Below are 27,814 nucleotides of genomic sequence, written 5' to 3' on the forward strand. Positions count from 1 at the left end.
GGCGGGGCGATTTCCTTTCACGAATAGGATGGATGTTTGACTCAAAGTTATGACATGGTTTTAAATCTAAATTTAAAGAAACAGCAGAAAAAAAAAAAACGTTGAATAAATTGTTTTCAGATCCAAAACCCTTCACGATGCATTAAACATCCTCATATCAAATAACTTGGGTAAATAGACCACAAAACTGTTTCCTCTATTTCATTAAAAAAAAAAAAAAAAAAAAAAAAAGGAAGACATCGAGTACGTTTCTCTCCATATGTCTTTTGAAGATCACTTCCTCCCTCCAAGGTAATAGAATGATTTCTAATATAAAACAAGAAGTCTCTTCCAGTCTTCCAGCGATATTGCCACTTCCTGGAAAAGCGAATTACTGGAGATAGCCGCGACTAAAATTGCGTCAGTATTATTTTCCTGAGCTACATATATATATATATATATATATATATATATATATATATATATATATATATATATATATATATTATATATATATATATATATATATATACAGCAGGCTTTTTAAGTATTCTTGGCTTTGTGTGAATCTTTTACAGATATACCGTCACAGGTATAATGCATTAATATATGAAAAAGAAACCCACAAAATCACTGTGTATAACGTGTTTACTGCTAAGTATTTAGATTTAAATTTACTCCAAACTCGAGTACTTTCAGGCTCTATCTGTGGCACATTTTCAAGAGATGTGTAGGTTGTCAGCCTGGGTCTTCTGGAAATTCTTCTTTTTAAGCTGCCATTTATGTGATGGCTGTTCTGGTTGCTAATCCCCTCTTGTCGTTCTGATATCCTGAGCTGATGGTCAATGGGATTAACCCTTGTGGTAAGGGAGTGGTCACCAAAAGTCTGTTGGACTGAAAACCTAATCTCCAGGTCAGCAGGGTCAATCTTAGCTTCTTTTAATATCAAAGCTCGGCTTATGGGATCTTCTGAGGTAAAACCTTTGTTTCCTTCTATTACTTTAATCTCTCTGATGAGTGCTCCTTCCACTACCCTCCTATGACTGATTTTATTGCTCTTATATAAAAGCCTACTGTTTTTGAAATCCATCCTATGGTCATTTTCCCAGCAATGCCTAGCTATAGCACTCCCCTGAGGGTTAAGCCGTACTGCCCTTCTGTGTTCTTGGATTCTAGTCCTTATTCCCCTACCTGATTCCTCCACATATTTGCCTCCAGAATTGCTGCAATTGATTACGTATACCCTCCTACATCATCTGTATTACTGTCTTCTCCTTCCAATTTATATTTACACACTTTGTTTTTTACGGTATTATCAAAGGTATACACAAATTTATATTTATTTTCTTTCATTTTTGAAGTGATTTGTTTCATTTTAGGCATAAAAGGGAGGGCAACTATTTTCTTGTTTTCTTCATTCCATGTAATGCATCAAAGCTTTTATCGATGTAATTTATTTCTTGCTCTATCTTGCAAGGGTCACACGTTCTCATTTCCCTAAGAAATAAACCTGTTAGAACGCCTATTTTTTATATCATGACTGTGAAAAAAGAAGAAATGAATATATGAGTTTGTGTGTGTGGGCTCTCTATATGTGCTGAATTCATATCCTGTTTCTTTTCTTCAGAAGAAAACTGGAAGAAGTTTTTGTGTGTTAATATATGTTGCATTCTGCGGTATTGGTTACAGATTACAGGATGTATGTTTAGGTGGATGCTGACGCAACTCAGAGCATCTCATGTGAGTTCAAACATGCTCTAGAGCTAGAATTTTTCTAGTTACATAAGCTTTCGTATATCGCAGGGAAAGGTAACGTTATATGACTTACGTACTGGTGTGAGAAAGAGCTCTACGTATATGTAAGTTTATTCAAGGCTGAGAGGAGCAGAATAAAGATTATTTTTTCATGTATCATTTTCGTTGGTGTGTCTGTAACTTCTAACCCACTTGAGCTGCTAGTTAGTCCTTCATTATATGGTAACTAACTGCACTTTGGATGTGGGGGAAAAGATTGCTTTTAGGATTAAAATAATTTTATATATATTCAGTTCGCTCGTCCCGAGGGCAAGCCAATTGTCCCAGAGGTTGACTATTTATATCCTGAGAAGAATGATTCTTACTCATTTCATAACCAAGGGAAATCTTTCTGTGAATACGGACACTCGATAATAGTTCACTCAACCACATTTAAGAACAAGTATGAAAACTTAGTAAAAATGACGTCAGCCCTCAAAAAGCATTAGACCGTTATTAAAGAACGAATATTAAAACTTAGCGCGTCAGCCCATAAAAGGTTTTAGACCGTTATCAAAGGACAAATATTAAAACTTAGTAAAAATGACGTCAGCCCCACAAAAAGGCATCAGATCGCCCTAAATGAAAGCGATCATGTTCAGTCGTACCTGTTAAGTGGAGCTAATCAGAGAGGAATGACCTTTGGCAGATTCCTTTTAAGGGTAGGAGGGCAAAGAGCTATGTGTGATGTTGGGATGTCTGTCAGACATGTAAATGCATCTGGGGATAAGTGGGGTTCTGACATGAATCTTTATTAAACTTTAATATCATCATATGCTTTGATTTTTTTTGTCATTATGACAAAAACATTTTGTGCAAAAATTTACTGATAACTTAAAAAATTATTGCTTATAGATTTGGAAATGAAATAAAAAAAGAAATATTAAAAAGAATAATAAGAGATAATGACTAAAAGAATTAGGCAAAAGAACTCATCATCTATGTTTGCAATGATGTAATTCGTAAAGTAGTGAGTCAACAAATGTTAATTTAAAGGAAGCCACTTAACAGTTCTAATCCCCCTCACCCATCTCCCTCCCCCAGGCTCTCTTCCCCCGCCCCCACAAAATACATTTATCCAGGCATACTCGAAAAACAAAATGGAATGACGGTTTTATAACCAGAGATAAAATTTAATTTTCCTGATTATTAATGTGTACACTGCATGATAGCCTACGGTACACTGACAAGCTGTTTTGTATATAAATATGTATTTCACTTTTCATTCCGCTGGTTTTTATTTATGTTTTGAATTTATGCGTTTTGAATGTTGCAATATCTGTTATGTTCATTTGAAAGTGTATGCCTTTATCATGAAAATTATTGTGAGTGGTAGTGCGTTATAAAATGGGTATTTTGGTATCAGTTGTTGAATGCTACGATTAATGACAGGACCTTTTATTTGCTTTTGATTCAGGCGTTATTGTTGGACACACACACACACACACACACACACACACACACACACACACACATATATATATATATATATATAATATATATATATATATATATATATATATATATATATATATATATACTGTCCTTATATGTCCTCCGGGTGTGTGTATAGCTATACGTGTCCTAAATGTAATTTAGGAACTTATATTGAATCCACCAGGAGGCTTCTGAAGGCACGCATAGATTCTCATCGTGGAGTAAGCTATATGACAGGCAGCAAAATTGCAAACCCAGAGTTTTCTAATATTAGAAATCTCTCTAGAATATTTAAAAATCTCTATTGAAAATAAACACTTTTCAGTAGTAGGGCGAGCTTCCAACAGCCATGATTTGACAATTTTAGAATCGTTAATGATTAAACGCCTCCTCCCCTTGTTGAACAGCCAAACCTCTGCTGGCATAATGTACCTCTCTTAGTCTTGATTCTTCCTATCCAGTCTTGACGTTGCCGCCGAATAGTTTGATCCAGCTTTGCTTAACTTTTGAATTTTTTTATATTTTTTTTATTCTAACAATTTTTTGTCCTATTTATTTTACGTTTTGTGATTTTTAAGTTGTCCTTTTAGTTGTTCCTTTTGATATTACAAATTTGTAATCATTGTGCAACTTTCATTTTTGAATTTAAAATTCATAGCCTTCTTGTAATTTATGTCATCTATTTTGTACAGCCCTCGAAAATGTAATGAAGACATTACGAAACGTTGGGAATATATAGACACCTTTTAGCAAGTTTTCATGTCCTCCTCCTCATTGACATACACACACACACACACACACACACACACACACACACATATATATATATATATATATATATATATATATATATATATATAAGAGAGAGAGAGAGAGAGAGAGAGAGAGAGAGAGAGAGAGAGAGAGAGAGATCTCACACTCGATTTCGTCTTGCTGATAAATGTGAAAGAAAATGTTGAATAAAAAGTTTTTGCAAGAAAGCTGAATATATAACTCGTTTTTTCCATTAGTTCCATAAAATTTTGGAAATGTTCTCTTTACTATAGGATAATAATTTCAGTCCACCTTTTTCCTTACAAGTCCCGAAAATATCAAGGTATTATTGATAGTTCCTAGCATGCCAAGATAATATTCATGACTGTCATACAAGGTTATCATTCCTACTTATGGCTACAAGACTACGGATCACTTTACAAAAGTAAGCAGCTTTACCTTCCTGTAAGTAGTGTGTGACCCCAAGACGGAGGAGCCCAGGTTGAGGATTTTTCTCTGGGTTGAAGGGTCAGTGACCTCCATGACAACCCATTCGTGGGGTGTGGATGCTGTCAGAGTGAAACAGAGGACGAACACTGCCACTATGACTCTCTTGGCCCGACTCTCCGTGCAGAACACCTGTTGATGGGGAGAGAGAGAGAGAGAGAGAGAGAGAGAGTTTTATTAGTTTACCGAGTCAAAGGCTGCAATTCGGTTTCATAAGGGAAAGAATCACTTGTAAGTTTTATATGTAGTATATATATCATATATCTTTATATAATATATATATATATTAATTAATATTATATATATAATATTACTATAATATATATGTGTGTGTGTTTGTGTGTGTGTAAACATACACACACACATATATAATTACAGTTATGTTCATTGCAATCCAGACATATAAGAAAGGAAAGCTACAACAGGAAATAGCAACTTTACTGAACCATTCAATTAGCATGAAACAAACTGCATAGCATTTTAAGAAAAAACGCAACATATGACTTTCCTTTTCCATTTTAAGGACGTAAACATACTCTTAAAAAAAACTAACCAAAGTTGCACATGGATTGGTCTTTAAGAAAAGAACAATATTTCCCTTACTTTTCCTTTTATGGGGTGACAAACTGCAATGTATCTCTCGATGGTGAAGGTGACGGTGAGCCAAATTGACGTACTACCTGAAGAGGAGAGGAAGAAGAGGAAGTTTGCGTAAATTCAGGAAATTTTGAGTAGCCAGCCATTCATAAAATTTGTTCGATTCGGGAGGCTTCTACTTATAGTTAAATCTCCCCTTTTGAAGTAAATATGGTTTTGTGAGTAAAACAGATTCATTTGGACATAATACACCACATTCGATAGCCACTAAACATTTGAGATGTGCTAAACGTTTCTCGACAATTACCAAGTTAACAAAGGCCTGAAGCGCAATATGACTCACAAACAATAATTCTTTCCCACAGTAAACGCTCCCAATACAACCACCGTAACGAGAATCTGATGACGTCATTAACCACATTTATGAATGGAGGAGGAAGACAGTCTTCGCTAAGGGTGTTTACGTCATGATATAGTGGCTAGGTATACTATTGCGCAAGTAATAGATGTAAGATTTCGGCAGATGTATAAGGTGCTTGATCTTACACCGTGTCAGTTGTTAAATATAGAATCCAGGAGGTATAATGACTTATATACGGTCATTGTGTTTTCGTCATTTATCAAACACTACGTTCCACTATTGTAGCAAATTGAATGCACATTAATTCTTATAAAGAAGTCAGCTTTGTATTGATAATTGTTGTCTAAAGAAAATTTATTCCAAAGGAATCATATTATATTCTAATAAAAAAATATGAAAGAAAAATATGATGAATGTTTATACTTTACATCTTTTTAACTAAGAGTAGGTTTTTTGGTTATTCATCCACAGTCCTTTTAGTAGATAAAAAATGACTTAATTAATGAATGTAAAGAGAAAATGGAGAAAACATTCGTCCATCATAACTGAGTGTTAACCGGATAATGTAATTTTTTTCGATTAATTGTATTATTGTCATTCTTTGAATAAGATATATATAAGTATATATATGTATATACATACATATATGTATATAAATATATATATATTTATATATATGTATATATATATATATATATATATATATATATATATATATATAGTATATATATATGTATATATATATATATATATATATATATATATATATGAAATAATAACAACCATAACAGTATTAAACTGAAAACTGGGTGTTCCAATAACTTTTAAAGGTTTTCTCCGATTTATTTTCTTGTCAAATGTTTTCTTCATATAATATACAGTATATATAATAAAATATATATATATATATATATAGGTATATATATATATATGTATAATATATTATATATGATATATATATGATATAATATATATTATGTTGTGTGTGTGTTGTGTGTGTGTGTGTGTGTGTGTGTGTGTGTGTGGTGTATGAAAGAATAGCACCCTAACTATTAAACTGAAAACTGGGTGGTCCAAGAACTTTTAAAAGGTTTCTCCGAATTATTTTCTTAGTCAATTGTTTTCTTCATTTAATATACAGTCTTCAAATCAACAATTGAACTTTTAAACCTCTTTCCTATATCATCAACTTTCACTTTTGTTCATTTTCCTCATGCTCTTTCATTAAAACAAACTTATTGATTTAACTTTCAAATATGGAAGGACAATTGTACTGACATTGAAGGAGTTCAAAGAGTGTAACATATCTTTCATTTAATCTGATAAACTTTCTAGAAACGTGCGGAGTAAGGACGAAATCCAAGAAGCAGTTTTATTGTGTATATCTCCCGGAGACCTCCTCGCCTCCTTCCCTGGACTTGAGTTAAAATAAACCTGACTCAGCAGGGTACAATCAATCAATTGCCCTCGACGACTGCGCGCTCTTGTGTGTGGGCGGCCAGTCGGGCTGGACGGAAAATCGGCCTGTGACGGACGCTGATTTCCTCTCTGCCACAAACAGTATTGATTGCCTGTCCTCTCGAAGGCTGACGTGAAGTGATTAAATATATACGGTGTGTCTGGTCAATGTTTGTTGGTTTGGCAAATTTTTTTTTTTTCCTTTTTTCAGCTTCTGGGTATCTGTTATGTGTACTTCAGGTTAAAATTCTTTACTTTACAATTGTGTTCTCGTGAACGCTGACGTGAAGTGACTATAAATATATGGTGGGCCTGATCAATGTTCGAACGACGTTTAAGTCGTTTGTTAGTTTGACAATTTATTTTTTCCTTTTTTTTTCTTTTAGCTTGTGGGTATCTGTTATGTGCACCTCAGGTTAAAATTCTTTACCTTACAACCGTCTTACATTCTTATTTTTTTTTATTTTTTGATACGATCTATTTCTTTTAACCATAGTTTTCCCACGAACAGAATGAAAAAAAAGCTTTATGTCAATCTTACTTAAATCAATTTCTAATAATTATGAATAAATAGTATGATAATATTACCTATTAACGAGAAAGGACATTCAAGTACATCCAATTATGATAAGCAGGATATTATTAATGAGTGGATTTGGTGTTTATAATTCAAGATAATTATTTCATTTTTGTCTTGGTGGTTGCATGTAGTCAAATTAAAGTTTATAATTAAATAGGACCCACAGTTAATGAACAATGAGTTGCAATAAGCACATTCTAATAGTCAATTAGAAAAATATATCTATATATTTTTTTTATTTCTTATTTAATTTTTATGATTTTTATTCTATACCTATTAGTATGCCATGTAATCTTCACTCCAAATAGGAATACAACTCCCATTTTCTAGAAATATGCACCTTCTAGTAGCAAATTAAAAAGAATATTTATACCCCTTAGTATACCATTCACTCTTGACTCAAGGAAGGAATAGAATGATTTGCTACTGCATGAATTTAAAAGAGATCTGATAAACGGAACGACGATCTCCACTCATCTCACACCAACGCAAAACAGCACCATCCACTCACTCGAAGCATCGGTGAGCCAGAGGGCGTATCTGAAGTAGTGCCAGTAGACCCAGTGATGCGGGCTGTTCATCCCCGGGTGATGGCGGATGCTGAGGCTGAAGATGAAGACCAGGTAGAGCAGGTCGGAGATGGCCAAAGCCGTCAGGTAATTGTTGGTGGAGGACCTCATCTGCCGCCTGGTGAGGACCACGATCGTGATGGCGTTCCCCAGCACCCCGACCGCCAGAACCAGCGGGACCAGGATCCGCTGAACCACATACCTGGAGCAGGTGAGGAAGGCTTTGTAGGGGTCTGAAATGTCCTCGTCGAGGTACTCGTTGTCTTGCAACTCGGAGGACTCGTTCCCTGCGAAGCTGCTGCCGCCGACGGGCGGCACGAGCGACGCCGAAGGGAGGAGAGTCGTCGGAGAGGGGCTGGGGGAAATGATGGTAGTTAGGGCGACGGCCACCAGTGGCGCTGCTGTGGTGATGTTCATTGTTGTTGTTGTTGTTGTTCTTCTTCTTCTTCTTATGGTGGTAATGAGGAAGACCTTCGATTGAAGTTGGTGGTTTTATACCTGAAACCTTCTGCACACATCTTCCATTCGTCTGGGGTTCACCGTATAGGCTTCATCCTGTGAATAAAAGAAATAAAAATGATAAACTCTTATTAAAATGCAGATGAGACTAGTTTCACATACCATTCACACTTTCATATAAAGAACATCAAATGGATAAGTTTTGTTTACTTCAGAAACTTGCTACTACCATTAATAATTCTTTAGAAGGCAGTAGTCATAAAGATTCTCAAAAGTCTCAGATTCTGACTTAAAGTTTGGCAGAATCATCAAATCGTAGACCTTGTTTGCCATGAAAACATTTTATGTCAGTTCCCTCCAGTTTCATATTTTTCTAATCAGATAGAAATGTTATTCAATAGTAAAGTGCAAGTAAGAATACTCATCAGATCAACAACGCTGCAACCACACGCGCGCGCGCGCGCACATACACACATATGTATAGTACGCATATTATGTATATATATATATATATATATAGTATATATACATATATATATATACTTAAATACATATATAAATATTATATATATATATATATATATATAGTATATATATATATACTTTATTGTTTGCGTGCGTGTGTGTAAATATTATATATTATATATATATATATATATATATAATATATATATATATATATATATATATTAATATATATATATTTGTGTGTGTAAATATATATGTGTATATATAAATATTTTTTTTCAATGTGACAACCTGGGATATTTCAAATTCCAAGTCTGCTGAAATATACGCAACACCAGCACCACTGATATCCAGCATTAATTTCTCCAGTAAAAAAAAAAAAAAGAAAAAAATAACAATAATTACTAGCCTGGCCACTAACTCATTTTTGCCACCTGAAGTATACCACCACTCTCAGGTGGCGTGTCAAATAATTTAGCACAAGAGCATTCAACGCCACTAGCTAATTCGCAGGAGGCCTTTATACTGTGATTCTACTGACAACAGAGACTATCGGGAACTTTCAGACGCTGTAATAGGCTCTGAACTTACGTTGCGTTCGGTGATTTCGATCATGTCGACGATAATCAGGTTGCGTATGTTTACATTAAGGCAGACAAAATAGCTTCCATTAGATAGGGAATATCGTTATATATCTTGGACAGTCGAGCAAGAGGCTTAGAAGTAAGATTAAAACAGCATAAATATTCTGTCAAAACTGGGCAAACATCTAATGCAATATTCATTCATTTAAATGAAAACAACCACCGGATAAATTGGATTGGTAGTTCAGTAATTGCAAGATCAAAAGATGTCTTATCACGAAATCTTTTAGAATCTGCCATAATACAACTTACTTCCCATTGTAATATTAATATTAGTCGTGGCCTGTTTCATTTAGACCCTTGTATTTGTAACATGTTCAAGAATGACCTCAAGATATAATTACAGACTTAAAATACAAATTAGTTGCCTTAGAGATATTTTCTTTGTATATGTATGTTTAATATGTTTTGTGAATAAGTTTTTGTTTACCAAAGATCTGAATATAGTCAGCTGTCGCCCTGTATAATCCTTTAATTGTCTTGTTCCTGTGTCTGAGCAGTTGGACTTAATCTTTTTGTTCTTAAATTGTACCCATGTTTATGCTTGTTTGGAAAGGTTACTCATTCTCCAGGTGTGTCGGATTCTAGGTACTAATCTACTTATAATACGTATCTGTCAGTTATACAACCTTTCCTGTACCCTCAATTTCTCATGTAAGTCAGTTTGTCTGCTGAGTAAAGGACGTTCAGTCGAAAGATCTTGTAGAAACTCCGTTGTTTATTTTTCCTTCGTGGCTTATACTTTTATTTATGGATTTATTACGTTCCAAACTTTCGTGATTCAGTTATACATACACACACACACACACACACACACATATATATATATATATATATATATATATATATATATATATATATGTATATGTATATATATATATATATATATATATATTAATATATATATATATATATATATGTATATGGTATATAGTATATATTATATATATGTATATATATATAATATATATATATATATATATATATATATATATATATATATATATATATATATATATATATGTGTGTGTGTGTGTGTGGGTGTGTGTCGTCTGTGTGTGTGTGTGATGTGTCTATCTGTGTGTGGTGTGTATGTTTATATATAAGTAATCAGCACACAAATCATGCGTTTAAACAGAAATAAACTTCTGACCTCACATAGGGATCGAACTCAGGCCTTTCAATTGAAAGACAAGAGCGCTACCAGCTGAATCACACTGTGGTACACACACAAACACACACACACACACATATATATATATATATATATATTCTATATATCTATATATATATATATATATATATATGTGTGTAGGTGGTGGCTGTGTGTATAGTGTGTGGGTGTGTGTGTATGTATCTTATATATATATATATATATATATATATATATATATTATATATATATATATATATATATATACTGGTAAAATGTTTCTGTTACAACAGAATTCCATTTAATAAATGGAGCCTAAAAAAAAAAAAAACACCAAAAATTATAGAGAGAAAAGTACTATATCTCAGAGACTGCTGTCTCCCTCTTCAGGTAGATGAATGAGAAAAGTTTACAGAAAAGGTGGTATTTATACCGAGAGGTCCATCCACAGGCAAGCCAATTAACGTCGCCCCTGCTGATAATCTTCCTTTAATCTTCTTAAGCATTGGTTGAATTGACTCTTGTACCGGCAGTTGCTGCTATAAATTATGTGTGACAAATTCCAGTTTATTCTATGGTTATGTTCATTTATATGGTTGAAAATAGCCGAGTTCTGTTGTCCATACCTAGCTGAAAGTTTGTGTTGTATTAATCTCTGGGGAAATGATTTACCTGTAAATCCGATGTAAGATTGGTCACAGTCCTGGCATGGGATTTGATAAACCCCAGTGTCCTTGGGGGATGTCTTTTGTTGGACGTTACTCACGGATTTGGCTAAGGTGTTTGGGTAAGTAAATGCAAAAGGGTTAGATTTTCCAAGGATCTGAGTCACCTTCTTAATAGTGTCCAGGTGTGGAATTTTTATTTTATTGTTGGGTGTATCTCTGGTCTTGTCTTTAGGGGGTCGGTAAAAAATTACGTTTGCTTTGTGAATTGCTTTCTCAATTATATGGTCAGGATAGTTTAAAGACCTTTTCTGTAAACTTTTCTCATTCATCTACCTGAAGAGGTGCTTTTATGGGCTCCTTTTATTAGATATATATATATATATATTATATATATATATATATATATATATATATATATATATATATATATATATATATATATATATAGTATATATATATATATATATATATATAATATAAGTCTGTCTGAAACTTTAAGGATTCATCCCACTGTATTTCACTACCTTCACTACCTGCTGTATAAACGTTGCTAATATATTTCTCTTCGCCGAATTATGAGCATTGTCCTGCTATAAACCAATATCAACGTAAAAGAGAAAACATTTATGAAGAAAATTGAGGAGACTCAGTAAGAAATTAACTCGCATGATCCAGCCATACTTTTTCAACAGGATATGCATATTCTCCTAAAGAATTGGTAATTGATTATGTATTTCAAAGTAAATAAATTAATTTCAAAGTAAGATATTTTGAGGCAAAAGTATACTACGTGATGGCCCCAAGGAATTAAAGAATATAGAATATTGGTTATGTTGCATCGCTAAAGGAGGTAAAAAGAAAAAAATTGGCTGTTATAGCTCTGATAGATCGTCTGTGATAGGAAAGTAACACTGGTATTTCAACAAATTATATCAGTGTAGCAGAATTGCATCACTGAATTTCATTGAATACATTGTTTTAAACATCTCGAATTGTGCGTACACAGTTAATGCATAAATCCACGATTTACGCATCTTGAAAATTACCTAATAATCATATTAGCGGAGACTATGAAGAACAATCGAACCCCGTAAAGATATGGATAAAATAAGACGTTTTTCGTGAACGAAAATCTTTGCAAATTGTTAAAAATCTATCTTAATCCTCACCGTGGTCCTCGTTAATAGTTTATCGATTTAAAGTTAATTCTTAAGATATAACAAGATTTACAGTTACGAAAATTGGTCTTATCCTGTCCCCAACCACGTAAACGAGATGTATCTGCCTATACATTTACCTTCCTACCTATCTATAAGTTTCGACTCTGATTATTCAAGATTCAGAGCAGACTTCGAGTAGATTTCACATATGGCGCATGTCCTCAAGAACTTCAAAAGTTATCGAGATTTCATTTAACTCCCTCCAAGGACCCAGTAACGTCGCAATCGCTAATCGCTGTGAAGATAAAAGAGGGAGCTGGGATTGAGCACCAGAAGCTTCGTTGTCCTTGACGGGCGGATGGCCACTAATCTCGTGCCGGGGGCCCCAATCAGCAGGGACTTTTCCCCGACTCCAAAGGGAAAAAGTTTAGGGACAAAAAAATAATCCATTGCTCGTATCTGATACTGCTTAATGCACCGTTGCTTTGAAGACGGAAAGCGCGAGGGAAATTCCCTGCTATCATGAAGACAGGGAGTCAGGGAGACCAATGGGAAGTGTGGCAGAGAGACAGCGAACGAGGGCACATACACACACATACATACATACATACATATATATATATATATATATATATATATATATATATATATATATATATATATATATGACTGGTAAAAATGTTCAATAACAACAGAGTTCCATCTAATAAAAGGAGCCCATAAAAACACCAAAATAGAGAAAAAGTACTATATTTCAGAGACTGCTGTCTCCCTCTTCAGGTAGATGAATGAGAAAAGTTTACAGAAAAGGTGGTATTTTATACCAAGAGGTCCATCCCACAAACAAGCCATTTTAATGTCACCCCCGCTGATAATCTTCCTTTAATCTTCTTAAGGGTTGGTTGAATGAAGACGTTGTCGATCGTGTCCGAAATCCATCCTCCTTTTGAGATGTTCATTACCTGCCTCTCTTTTATTAAGGCCGATTCCATCATTTGACTCTTGTACCGGCAGTTGCTGCTATAAATTACACGTGACATTCCAGTTTATTCTATGGTTATGTTCATTTATATGGTTGAAAATAGCCGAGTTCTGTTGTCCATACCTAACTGACCGTTTGTGTTGTATTAATCTCTGGCGAAGGGATCTACCTGTAAATCCGATGTAAGATTGGTCACAGTCCTGGCATGGGATTTCGTATACCCCAGAGTCCTTTGGAGATGTCTTTTGTTGGACGTTAATCAGGGATTTGGCTAAGGTGTTTGGGTAAGTAAATACAAAAGGGTTCGATTTTCCGAGGGGGTTGGTTATTCTCTTAATCGTGTCCAGGTGGGGAATTATTATTTTATTGTTGGGTGTATCTCTGGTCTTGTCTTTAGGGGGTCGGTAGAAAATTACGTTAGCTTTGTGAATTGCTTTCTCAATTATATGGTCAGGATATTTTAAAGACGAAAGTGTCTCGGCTGGGCTATCTGTATAGCTTCATATATCTTCATTTGGTTCTTGGCTTTGTTGCATTGAGATTATTAAGGAATTCCTGGAGATTTTCGTGAACTGGCTAAATACAGAAAATATCATCTGTATTTGGCCAGTTCACGAAAATCTCCAGGAATTCCCTAATAATCTCAATAATTTAGTCCCTTCTATAAAATTTACTGTAGAGGAAGAAATAAATTGTAATTTGAATTTTCTCGATGTTACTGTCCATAGAAATGATAGAAATTTCACCTTTTCAGTCTTTCGAAAATCAAATAACATTGCCTCTAGTTCATTACTACTCCAATCACCATCAAAATGTTAAATTCTCTGTTTTTTTTTCTGGGATGTCCTCCAAGGGCTTTACGTGTCTGTAGCCCGCAGTTTATTGACGCTGAAATTAAAACTATTTATGATATTGCATTGAAACTAAAATACCCAAGGACTTTTGTAGATGTGGCATGGAAAAGAGCTAGAAAAACATTTTATTTAACTAATGATAAACTTGAATTTAGTAAGCATAACATTCTAAAATTACCTATGATGAAAGGTTTGTAGATATTCCTAGAATTTTAAAGCTTTTTAACATAAATGTTGTTTTCAGTAATATTAATGTCAAGAGTTTAGTAATAAAAAATTCTCCTAAAGATCTTCCAGGCTGCATATATGAAATTCCTTGCAAAAAGTGTGATAAAGTCTATTATGGACAGACCGGTAAATCTCTTTCACAGCGTCTCAAACAGCACCAATATTCCGTGAGAACTGGGCAAATATCGAATGCATTATTCATACATATGAGAGATTTAGTTCATCCTATTAACTGAAGTCAAGCAAGAGACTTATAAAAGGGATATCATTGAATCTTCTTTCATCAAGTCAAATAATGAGAGGATTTTAAGATCATCCTATTAACTGGAGTCAAGCAATAGCCTTAATCCCATATAATGACCACAGTTAAAAGGATTCTAATTGAATCTTGTTTCATAAATCAAATGAAACTAATAGAAATGTTCTAAATTTAAGTCTTGGTTTATTTAACTTGATGCTTTCATAATTAAAAAAGTTGTAGATAAATATAAGCAAAAAAAATTAATATATTCAGTTTTTACATGTTTTGGACTGTAAAGATACTTTGTAATTTCGGTTAGGGTTAAATCTGTTTAGGTTTGTGACCGTGTGATATCTGATAATCCTGGATTATCTCTTTTAATTTTTACCCTTTTGACAATAAACCATCTGGTATTCTTGATCTTGTGTTGTACCTGAGACATTTCTCTCCAATTGTATTTTATTCGCTCCTTGACAATGTCTTCGTAAAGACGAAAGCGCTTGGATTTCTGGCTATCATTTTCCTGTGGTATTCGCTTATATATATATATATATATATATATATATATATATATATATATATATATATATATATATATATATATATATGTATATATATATAGCTTAGTGTTAAGAGCCAGATGTACAGGCTGTCTTTATTGCGACGTTTCGTAACTATCCAATAAATTACATCATCAGGCTGTTAAAATGAAAAATAAAATTCCTATAAAATTGTAAAAACAAAACTAAAAATTAAAAATTCAGAAATGCAAAAGCTAATTATTCTTACAAAGTGTACAAAATATACACATTAAAATTAAGGGAATTAAATTATTTAAAAGGACATACATTAAAATGAAAGATAAATGAACATAAAATAAACAAAAATTGACAAAAATTGAAAGCAGCAGTGAACAGAGTTACAGAAAAAGAAGTTAAGGACCGACGTAGTGGAGTGACAGCGTTAAACTAAACGTAAACGTAAAAACATAAATGAACAACACTAGTCAAGACAAATACAGAGGGGAGGAGGACGTATGGGTGTTCAACGACGGAACAAGTTGTTTAATAAAGAGAGATTCCAGAATAACAAAGTCCTGCGGGTTGGTGATATGGCCTAAATAAAATACAGAAGTCTTTACTATCGATATATGTTTTACACATTTTGGAGTCATTTCTAATGTTGGAGTGTTCCGGTTTTGCAATTCTGCTACCAGTACGGAAGCTTATACCACGATGAGGATCGATACGCACCTTAAGGAGTCTGCTGGTGGATTCCACATAGGTCCCTGTTTGACATTCAGGGCAAGTATATTTATAGGAATTTTATTTCTCATTTTAACAGCCTGATGATGTAATTAATTGGATGATTACGAAACGTCGCAATAAAGACAGCCTGTACATCTGTGTGAGTCCTCTACCCTTTATTGATGATTATATATATATATATATATATATATAATATATATATACATATATATATGTATATATATATATAATACATATATATATATATATATATATATATATATATATATGTATACATACTATATACATATGTATATATAATATGTATATTATATATAGATATATATATATATATACTATATATGTGTGTGTGTGTGTGTGGTGTGTGTGTACCTATATATGTATACACACACACAAACATTAATCTACAAATATCGTTTAATGTCCATTCGCCTTACCTCGAAAATAATACGACAAGGGAATTATAACGTATCATATGTGGCGACGAACCACTTATCAATTAAAATCCCTTTTCCGATATTATTATTGTCCGAGGCAGAATGAATTGGATATTAAACGACATTTGTGGCCTACATTTTGTGAATATAAAAGATGTCTCGGTGATGTTGTCGTGAAATATATATATATATATATATATATATATATATATATATATATATATATATATATACATATATATATATATATATATATATATATATATATATATATATATATATAGGTTAAACGGAAACAACTATTGCTAACACAAATCTCCCCTTTCCTTTATTCCCCATTAGCCAAAACAAAGGAATCGCGCATGCGCACGAACGCGTAGCCTTCAAGACAGACTGTTTCGGGTTTTACTTTGATGAAGTGAAAGATTAAGAGGGATTATCGCCAATCTTCTCTCTCAGTGCCGAAAATGGAGAGAAATAAGCGCATGATTAATGATCCGTGTAATTAAATGCCACGATACATCGCTCCATCTAATTATCTAAGTAGTGTGAAAGCGATATTTTTAGTTAAGTTACAAAGATTTTTTTTCTGCTTTTTTGATACCATACTGTGATACACTTACTTAGCAATAATTTGGCATCCAAATAGCCCCATAATAGAGGTTGCTATTGATGTAATTGAACTGTGAGGTTTTGATATATAACATCAACTTTTTTTACGTATTAGATGTGGAACTCTTTTCCATTGCAAAATAGGTGAACAGTGGATTATTAGATATACGTTAGCGAAAACAGCCATACGATCGGCTAGGCAGAGGGAGAAAAATGACAGTTTATTGCAATAATTTACCAGACAGAAACACCGATGAGCCTAGTTTCTTAATGAGAAAGCTTTCATGATAATATGAACGGCAGTCAGGGCATGTAGTAAGAACTCTATCCTTTGATAAAAGAAAGACGTAGAATGTATAGATTTTAAGAAAGGTACTGGCTAGTCACATAAGTAAGAATACTTACAAATACAGGACTGATGACCTCAGCCGCTCATGAGGATACTGCTCCTCACTCTCGTTCACCACCTGTCAGGTGGTAATATTTATGCTCCAGTTGTGTGTGTATGTTCGTTTGTACTGTTTCTCTGCCATACACACGATAAAAATTGTGCCTTTATATCACGGTCTGGACCGTGCTTTATATATACGGTGAGTTCCTTGGAGATGCCTTAGGCGAAACCAGACAGGATTTACACCAAGTGTTCAATTTTTCCGGTTGTAAATATATAGTATATATATATATATATATATATATATATATATATATATATATATATATATATATATATAAATGTATACATTATGAATATATATAATATATATATATTTTAATTATACATACGTATATATCTATATACACACATACATACATACATACACACAGATTATATATATATATATAAAATATATATATATATCTATATAGTATATATATATATATATGTATATATATATACTAAATATATATATAATATATATATATATATGTGTGTGTGTGTGTGTGTCTGTATTTTTTATGAGTGGAGAGAGAGAGAGAGAGAGAGAGAGAGAGAGAGAGAGAGAGAGAGAGAGAGAGCGCACTTTCCTAAAAACAGAATGCCCGTATTGTCTGTGTGATATGACAGTCGTATATAAAGCCCAGCGTAACGACCAGAGAGAGAGAGAGAGAGAGAGAGAGAGAGAGAGAGAGAGAGAGAGAGAGAGAGAGAGAGTTCATGTACGCCCAGCGAGGCGGGAAGCCTTTAGCGTGATAAGAACCACCGAAGGCTAAAAAAGAAAAACAAAAAAAAATAGAGAAAAGTTTTCCCGATGTAACTTGAAAAAAAAAAAAAACATTGAATCGTCAAGTATTCGAAAGAGAGTCTGGAAAAAACTCACAGGTTTACTTTTCCAAGGTGGTTTTTTTTTTTTTTCTATCTCTTCATCGGTGTTGGAAATTCAGGCGAAGAAAATCGACAAAAGCTGTTATTGTCATATGCTGCCTGTTGTAATTTTTTTTTTTATCCACAACCCCAAAAAAACTAACAAATAGAATTTTTTTTTTTTTTTATTGGATACTACTTTCTTCTCGGATTGTATCTGGTTTTACTTGTTCTGAAAACGTTAGCGTATTGTTTTCCTTTTCCTGTTTTTATTCCATTGTTAATAGTTGAATTTTTCTTCTGCTGTCATATTGCATCTTTATTATCGTGCTCTTCTGTCATTATATAACCAAATTATTATTATTATTATTATTATTATATTATTATTATTATTATCTACTGTAATACCACACAAAAATGTGAATAGGACAAAGCGCATGAAAAGAAACATTTCATAAAAAAGGACACACAAACAATATTTGTGGATACAATAGTCGGTGGTAGAGGGCGTATCTGTTCCTTGTCCCCAAATTGAATTATCTATATATATATATATATATATAGTATATATATATATATATATATATATATATATATATATATATATTTATATGTGATATTTGCTGTCGTAAATATTTTGTCCTCATTATGAAAAACATAATTATTAAGTTACCATCAGGACTCGCCTCTGAGGTTCCAAGGTGTGAATGGGAAAGAACAGCTTAAATTTAGGTCAGACTCTAAAAAGTATCCTGAACGTCACCAAAGGAATTAATTACGCACATGATAATTGTCGACTGCAGTGGATCGCAAGAGAAGGACTTTGGTGTAAAGCCTTCAACTCAAAAGAGCTTGGAGTGATATATATATATATATATATATATATATATATATATATATATATATATATATATATATGATATATATATATAGTTATATAGTTAATATATATATATATATATATATATATATATATATATAATATATATTTTAGAAGTTTAAACAAAGATATTTTATGTTGCTAATATGTTGTCCAACATACTGTGGACTATGGAATGTGGAACAGCCTCCATGAGGATGTTTTGCAGCTGGAACTTCCAGAGTTCAAGCAAAGATGTAATACATTCCTACCCAAATGCAGTTCCCCTTGCAATATAATTATTTTCTTACATTTTGATCTGTTTATTAATTCTTGTTTTATTTTATCTTTTTTCCTTCTGTACTTCCCTTGACCTCCTCTTACCTCTTGCTAAAGAACACCAAATTCTTTGAGAGCTTGACTTTCAAGTCAATGGGGCATTTGGGCTTGTTCCATACGAATAATAATAATAATAATAATAATAATAATAATAATAATAATAATAATAATAATAATAATAATAATAATAATAATAATTAAAAACTCCTCACAGCAGCACGAGTCTTCAAATGGAGAAACAAATCCGCAGTTATGGAAATGCACATATATTTACATTTAAAACTTTAAGGATAGCTTTCGGGAATCTGTTCTGTTCCCCTTAGCAATCTAAATAAGGGGAACCGAACAGATTCCCGAAGGCTATCCGTAAAGTTTTAAATCTAAATATATGCACATTTACATAACTGTAGATTTGTTTCTCCTATACTAATAATAATAATAATAACGTTTTAATTTCTGTACACTTTCATTTCCAGCATTTACATTAAGAGAACCAGATAATAAGTCAAATATGAACGTGTTAGTTTCTGCAGCTGCCTTTGTTCCTCTGTGATAATTCCCGATATTTTCTTTACAAAATAAACGTTCTTATGACCCATAGTATTTCTTTATCCTTATCTCTTAATATTTCTCTCCTACTCTCTGTCTCCGCTTATTTTCGCTTACTCGGTGAGTAAGCCTACAAACTACTTTAATTTTAATGTTGTTGTTGCTGTTGTTGTTCTTAATGCGGAGGGGTAGAAAAGCCTAAAAAGGTCTCAAAAAGGTGTTTCGCGTTGAGTAAAAGATACAAGAATTTAATGTTAGGATATTTATGATTTATTTACGAAAATGTACGAAATAAATAATAATGTGCATGTTAAAAAGTGCAGAACAATTACTTCTAATAAAATATCCCTTTTTTATTTTAATTTTCGTCGGCGGAACAACGGGCTATTTGACCGTAAATTTTAGCACACGCTCCGAGTAAGCTGGAGGTTGGATCACGCCTTGTTGTTCCTTGCAGAGGCACTTTCCTCCTAGAGTTCTCATATTTCTCCTTCTTTTCCTCTTACCTTTTTATATCCTGCTGGTAGCAATACCTTTCTCTTGGAAAGTTTGGAAATAAAGATTATCTAAGAATTTCATTAAAAACTTCTCATAATATTCCCTTTCTATGGGGATTTTCCAATTCAGCAGCAATTGTCTTTCCTTCCCTTTTTCTTCTCTTCTTCCTCCTCCTCCTCCTCCTCCTTCTCTTCCTCCTCCTCTTCCTCCTCCTCCTCCTCCTTTTTCAGTTTATCCTATTCACATCCTTTTTTGTTGGTTGACATGTTGACAGCTAAGAAGTCTTATTGAATTTTACCGAAAGAAGGTTGTTTTTTTCTCAGCTTATTTTGCCTCCGTATTTCCACAACGTATGCTGGAGATTTGTCATAAGCTGATGTATAAGAAAAAAAAATTTTTTCTTTCCTTTCTCCGGGTCTTCTGTGTATGAATTTATTATTATTTTTAATATATTCAGTTTTGTGAAGTCCAATTACTACCCAACTTTATTGTTCTGCTCTTTAAATTTTTCTCTGTATTGCTGAACTGATAAAACTATTTCATTCGTTATAAAATTGCCAAGAAACAAGGGAGGGGAGTTTTATTTCCTTCTTATTGTATTCTATTTCTAATTATCAAGGAGAAATGGCAATAATCAAAATCATTCCACGTATATCATATCCAGAAGAAAGTTTCCGAATGAAAATCAGAAAGATTACCAGTTCTCGTAACAGTCTCTCTCTCTCTCTCTCTCTCTCTCTCTCTCTCTCTCTCTCTCTCTCTCTCTCTCTCTCTCCCCACGGCACCCTCTTCTCCTCATTCTCTTTGGAAATAAAAGTGGTTATCACTAGCGTGAGGAAATGAACCCTCCATATCTTCCCAGTTAATACACATTCACAGATAACCCGTGAAGAGGAAGATCTTTTCATTTCGTTAAAATAAATTTTTTTTCTTAGAGTCAGAAGGAAATTTATGAATTATTTTTACGATTTTCATTGTAAGACGCTGAGTGAAGTAAATGTGTTCTCAGTGTTTAGCATTTAAAATGATTTTGTTAAGGATAGTATTGTTTAGATAGTTAAAAAGTAACGAAATTTATATTTATGTATAGATATATATATATATATATATATATATATATATATATATATATATATATATATATATAGAGAGAGAGAGAGAGAGAGAGAGAGAGAGAGGAAGGCCAAAGTTCAGGTGGAAAGATAAATTACTAAATGGCATGAAGGAAAAGGGTCCAAGAAAACAAGATGTACAGTACAGAGGAAGATGGAGAAGGCTGACTTGAAACAGCAACCCCTTATAGAAATGAGAAAAGCTAAAGGCAAAGGAGAAGAAGATATATATATATATATATATATATATATATATATATATATATATATATATATATATATATGAATGAGTATGTATATTTCTACATTATGTCGTTTCTCCCAAGACCTTGGTTTCTCCTACGAGGGTACTAGATACAAGCCAACTACGCCCTAGAAAGTGACGTTGAAAACAGCGAAATCCACAAACACAAAAATAAGAAGAAGACGCCACACGCGTCAGCCATCCCAAAAATTCTCCACTGATAACAACCCATCAGTTTCGTGATGTCATCTCGTTTGCATGACGTCCACATCCTGACGTCAGATAGGTGTCCCAGGCTGTGGTGGTGGAAGGAAGTCACCTATTTTCATGTCCACACCCGCTACCTTTCTTGGTTTCAGTGACACTTGAGTTACAGCTTGAGGTAAGTGACGTGTAAAGAAAACGGTTCGTGTAGAAAACGGTTCGCATTTACGACGATGATTCGTGGGATGGATAGCTTATGAGAGAGAGAGAGAGAGAGAGAGAGAGAGAGAGAGAGAGAGAGTGAGAGTAAGGTTTGGCTAATTACATTAGAGGTCACCTTTGGTAGTCCTCTGATATAATTTTCTTCTGACTTGGTTCACGATAGAGGAAGAGTGTACGCACACACGAACTATCATTTATATATACACACACTCATACGCATATATACATACATACATACATATATACATATATCTATAATATATATAGATATATATATATATATATATATATATATAATATATATATTATATATATATATATATATATATATATATATTATTAAAATATTTTTTTTAGGTTTTTCCATATAGCAGGATTTTCTAATAACGCTTACACACTACACAAAACACACACATACACACGTTTCCAAATATTTCGCTTGATTGCGGAGTTGATTAGAAGCGTTATTTATGTTATCAATAACGTGTTGTAAAATGGATATTTCCCTTTTATCTCTTCTGCAAATGTCATTGCCTTGTTATATTTTTGGAATTCGGCTTTTATCAAAGCGTCATATGACAACTTTGTACTCTGATGTTTGATTTCACATTAAAATAAACATATTTTTTTACAAGTCTGTAATGGAGGTTACTGATAATCGTATCCATATACGATATTTTCAAGGTCGTTAATTTGTCATTTCTTATTGTACTTTGCACATCTTAATTTTCACTTTATATATACATATATATATATATATATATATATATATATATATATATATATATATATATATATATATATATATATATATATATATATATATATATATAAGTAACTAAATAAATCCACTTTACAATGCCCTTACGAGGATAATCCCAAAGTAGCGTGAATTGGATATTAAATGACATTTGTAGCTTAATGATTAAATATATATATATATATATATATATATATATATATATATATATATATATATATATATATATATATATATATATATATACATGTATAAGATGTATCAACCATCCACTTTTCAGCTTTTTTTTCGTGCAAACTGGCTATATTCAAAAAGGCAACCATCTACCATGGTACCTAAATCTCTCCTTAGGTCCAGAGGAGTGAAATTATATATTATTTTTAAAACGAAGTTTTTCTCATTGTTTTGGCGTGCTTTCTAACCACTAGTTTACGAAGATACACATACACAAGCATGTACATAAAGACACACTCCCAAACACGCAAACAGCACACGCAGAAACACACACACACACACACACACACACACACGCACACACACACACACATATATATATATATATTAATATATATATATATATATATATATATATTATAAACAAACATTCTTTCTTTACTGATAAGAACTTTATAGTCGGTATATCCGTGGCATGATATAGAATTGAAAATACTTATCAATCTCTTTGAAGAGAATAACATAGCCAACAAGTCATTTCGCCTTGGGATACACTTCCACAAAACCACGACTAAATTTACAATATTCAGCTTAAATTACACACACACCCAGTGAACTACAAGCAAAGGCAGAGGTTTAAAAAGCTTTGGGATTTACGTCAGTGATCGGAGGAGCGGAAATGATTCAATGCTTGTTGAAATTAGGCCGAGTTCAGAGTTAACATTTTCGACTGCATTCCCACAGGATCTTTTACAATACGACACTCGAAATATGTTTCATTTAACGATCAAAGTCCGGTTATTCAAGTGAGCGTGGAGAGCAGGGAAGCTAAATGGACCAAAGAGAGAGAGAGAGAGAGAGAGAGAGAGGGAGAGAGAGAGAGAGAGAGAGAGAGAGAGAGAGAGAGAGAGAGAGAGAGAGAGAGAGAGAGAGAATCGTTCTGGAAAGTGATGCTCTAGCTACGTCGTTCTATTTTCAGTTTGCGAAGTAAGGTAATATATACTTCGAGGGGTATTTTTATGTTTCCATTAACTACGAATGTCATTATAAAATTTCCCTGCGAGGCTTATATAGGTCAGTTTACGAAATAAACAAAAATGCGGTTTCCCAAACATGTCTTCATGTTTTATGCATTTGTTCACACGTCATGTAATTATTAATGAATGCACATGCGCATGTCGTATTAATCCTTTTTTTGTTAAAAAACAAATTAAAAAACTGTGCTCTGACGCAACAAGACTGCCAAAAAATAGTGTGAATTTTTATCCCTCTTTGTATTGTAAATGGGTTCTGGTGAAAGAAAAAAGTGTAGGCCTATCTATAAACACAAATTATCATTATTATGACTACATTGTATACATCTTTGTAACAGGTACATTTGTTATATCTATACTCGCATATTATAATTCTTCGTTATACAAAATTGCAAAGCAAGAAAACTCATATCTGTACATGAATAAGTAAAGAACCCATACAGCCTAAAAACGTAAATAAGTTTGCAGCAATTACCAAAGATATATTTACTCCCAAAGATTAAGAATAATAAAGATAAAAAGCTACATATATACATATAATATATAAATGTACACACACACACACACACACACACATATATATATAAATATATATATATATATATATATACTATTTTATATATATATACATTTTATATATATATCTATGTGTGTGTGTGTGTGCGTCTGTGTTTTATAAAGCTGTGACATTTCTGTCTGTTGCTAAAGCAGTGTGGCGTTCACTCCTGGAAAATGTACTTAATCAAGTGATTAAGTAGCGACAAGCCAGTGCGCTGGTAATTTAGAGTCCGTTAACCTTGTTGCTTCGCTCGGGCCATGAGACCGGATATTGAATCTGCATTTCTCTTTAGAAACTTCTAGAAGGAATGTCTAGCCCTAGCTGGTTTACAGGCGTGCCATTGAGGCATGTGAGTTCGTTTGTACATACCTGTTTGCCTCGAGCTTAGACCTTTCGTGAAATAATATTCCATTCTGCTTTGGACTGAGACATTCCCAGGACGTTTGGGTTCGATTGATTGAGTGATTTATAGATTTTAGGCATAATCCCAAGCACTGGGTCAACTAAGGGCATTCAGCGATGAAAAGGAAATTGATACTAAAAGGTTTGAAAGGTGTAACAGGAGGAAAAGCTGAAAGCAGTTGCATTATGAATCAAATGTTAGGAGAGGGTGGAAAGTAAGATGAAGAAAGAGAATATGAAAGGAGGTACAGTAAAACGCACGAATGTGGTTGCAGTTAGGGGCTGAAAAGAACCTTAAGTGTACATACAGTATACCGCATGAGGTCCATTGACGGCACTACCCCTTTACGGGGAGGCGTTTGGGTTCGCACGGTCGCCTGAATGGTGAGTTTTGGAGACAGACATTGATCGCACTATTTCATATTTTTATTCTGTCATTGATTGCATTAATTTGATCTTGCACCATTTTTTCTGATGTTGTGAAAACATAATATGCCAGGATTAATAGGATATGTTTATTCTTCCACAGATGTTTCAAATCTATGGGTATGAATGGGAGCTGTGTGGTAGTGCGTGCCACGTAGGACAATTATGGGCATATGTCCGAACTTGATAGAATTTGGCTGAGACTGGTACAATTGACTTAATAATGGAGAAGCTTTGTGGTGACGGTGTAGAGACAGGAGAAGGTATCGTTAGTGTTTCAATAGCGCAATGATTTTGGGAGGTACTTTATCTACCTGTATTTTTAATAATTTCCGTCATCATGGGTGGTTACCATAACTAACGTGTTTACGATTTTTTTTAGAATAAACTTTATTTTTGTAAAGGCGATTTAATTTCACACATTTTAGTTGAAAGGTTCTACAGAGAGAGAGAGGGGCATAGCATACATAAATACATATAACATATACATAATGAGATATATAAATATATATATATATATATATATATATATATATATATATATATATATATATATATATATATAGCACACACCACACAGACACCCATACACACACACACACACACACACACACACACATATATATATATATATATATATATATATATATATATATATATATATATATATATATATGCACACACCACATATATATAGGGTATAATGCTTAAGACAATCTTGTCGACAAAATTATTAACTCTCTTTCCCATAAGAAAATAACCTTTAACCATTAAATATTTTCTTAAGCATCAAAATTCCCGTACGTTGGGAAGGCCAGACCTGGTGAACAAAAGGTCAACATAGTAAAATTCTCGGTAAAGAAAAATAGTCCTGATTCTATTCAAAAAGGATTTGTTACCAATGAAAACACGGGTTTTGTTGAAATTGCTTTATGATAACAGAACCCTACCAGTAAGCCTGTAAATACCGGATATGGTGTTTTTTCGTATTCAGAATATCAACACTGAAACACTGATGTATTTTTTTTTTAGAGAGCCGTGCATATGAATAATCTTTATCCATTAAAAATGACTAAAACTGTAGCTAACTATGAGAGGGACATGGTTTTTTTTTATTATTATTATGATATGTTTATATGTCAACAAACAGAACAATAATGCAGATATATATATATATATATATATATATATATATATATATATATATATATATATGTATATATATATATATATATATATATATATACTATATATATATATATATATATATATATATATATATATATATATATATATACATATACATATATATATATATATATGTATATATATATATATATATATATATATAGTACTATATATATGTATATATATATTATATATATATATATATATATATATATATATATGTATATATATATAGTATATATATATATATATAATATATATATATATATATATCTGCATTACTGTCCTGTTTGTTGACATATAAACATATCATAATAATAATAAAAAAAAACCATGTCCCTCTCATAGTTAGCTACAGTTTTAGTCATTTTTAATGGATAAAGATTATTCATATGCACGGCTCTCTACAAAAAAAAAATACATCAGTGTTTCAGTGCTGATATTCTGTAATACGAAAAACACCATATCCGGTACTTACAGGCTTACTGGTAGGGTTCTGTTAACATAAAGCAATTTCAACAAAACCCGTGTTTTCATTGGTAACAAATCCTTTTTGAATAGAATCAGGACTATTTTCTTTACTGAGAATTTTACTATGTTGACCGTTTTGTTCACCAGGTCTGGCCTTCCCAACGTACGGGAATTTTAATGCTTGAGAAAATATTTAATAGTTAAAGGCTATTTTTCTTATGGGAAAGAGAGTTAATAATTTTGTCGACAAGATTGTCTTAA

General features: G+C 32.7%; 1 protein-coding gene across 4 annotated transcripts in view; it reads right to left on the minus strand.

Moving 5' to 3' along the window:
• Window positions 1-27,814, minus strand: part of LOC135225170 (FMRFamide receptor-like) — a 355,663-nt gene that overhangs the window by 9,533 nt on the left and 318,316 nt on the right. For all 4 annotated transcript variants that reach the window (XM_064264420.1, XM_064264421.1, XM_064264419.1 and 1 more), the window contains 3 exons: window positions 7,978-8,590; window positions 5,074-5,150; window positions 4,423-4,602 (listed from right to left, as the gene is read on the minus strand). In XM_064264420.1, coding sequence (XP_064120490.1) covers window positions 4,423-4,602; window positions 5,074-5,150; window positions 7,978-8,452 — 732 coding nt within the window. In that variant the 5' untranslated portion in view covers window positions 8,453-8,590. The remainder of the gene's footprint in view (window positions 1-4,422; window positions 4,603-5,073; window positions 5,151-7,977; window positions 8,591-27,814) is intronic.

Source organism: Macrobrachium nipponense, chromosome 13 (genome assembly GCF_015104395.2).
Source record: "Macrobrachium nipponense isolate FS-2020 chromosome 13, ASM1510439v2, whole genome shotgun sequence".
NCBI lineage: Eukaryota > Metazoa > Arthropoda > Malacostraca > Decapoda > Palaemonidae > Macrobrachium > Macrobrachium nipponense.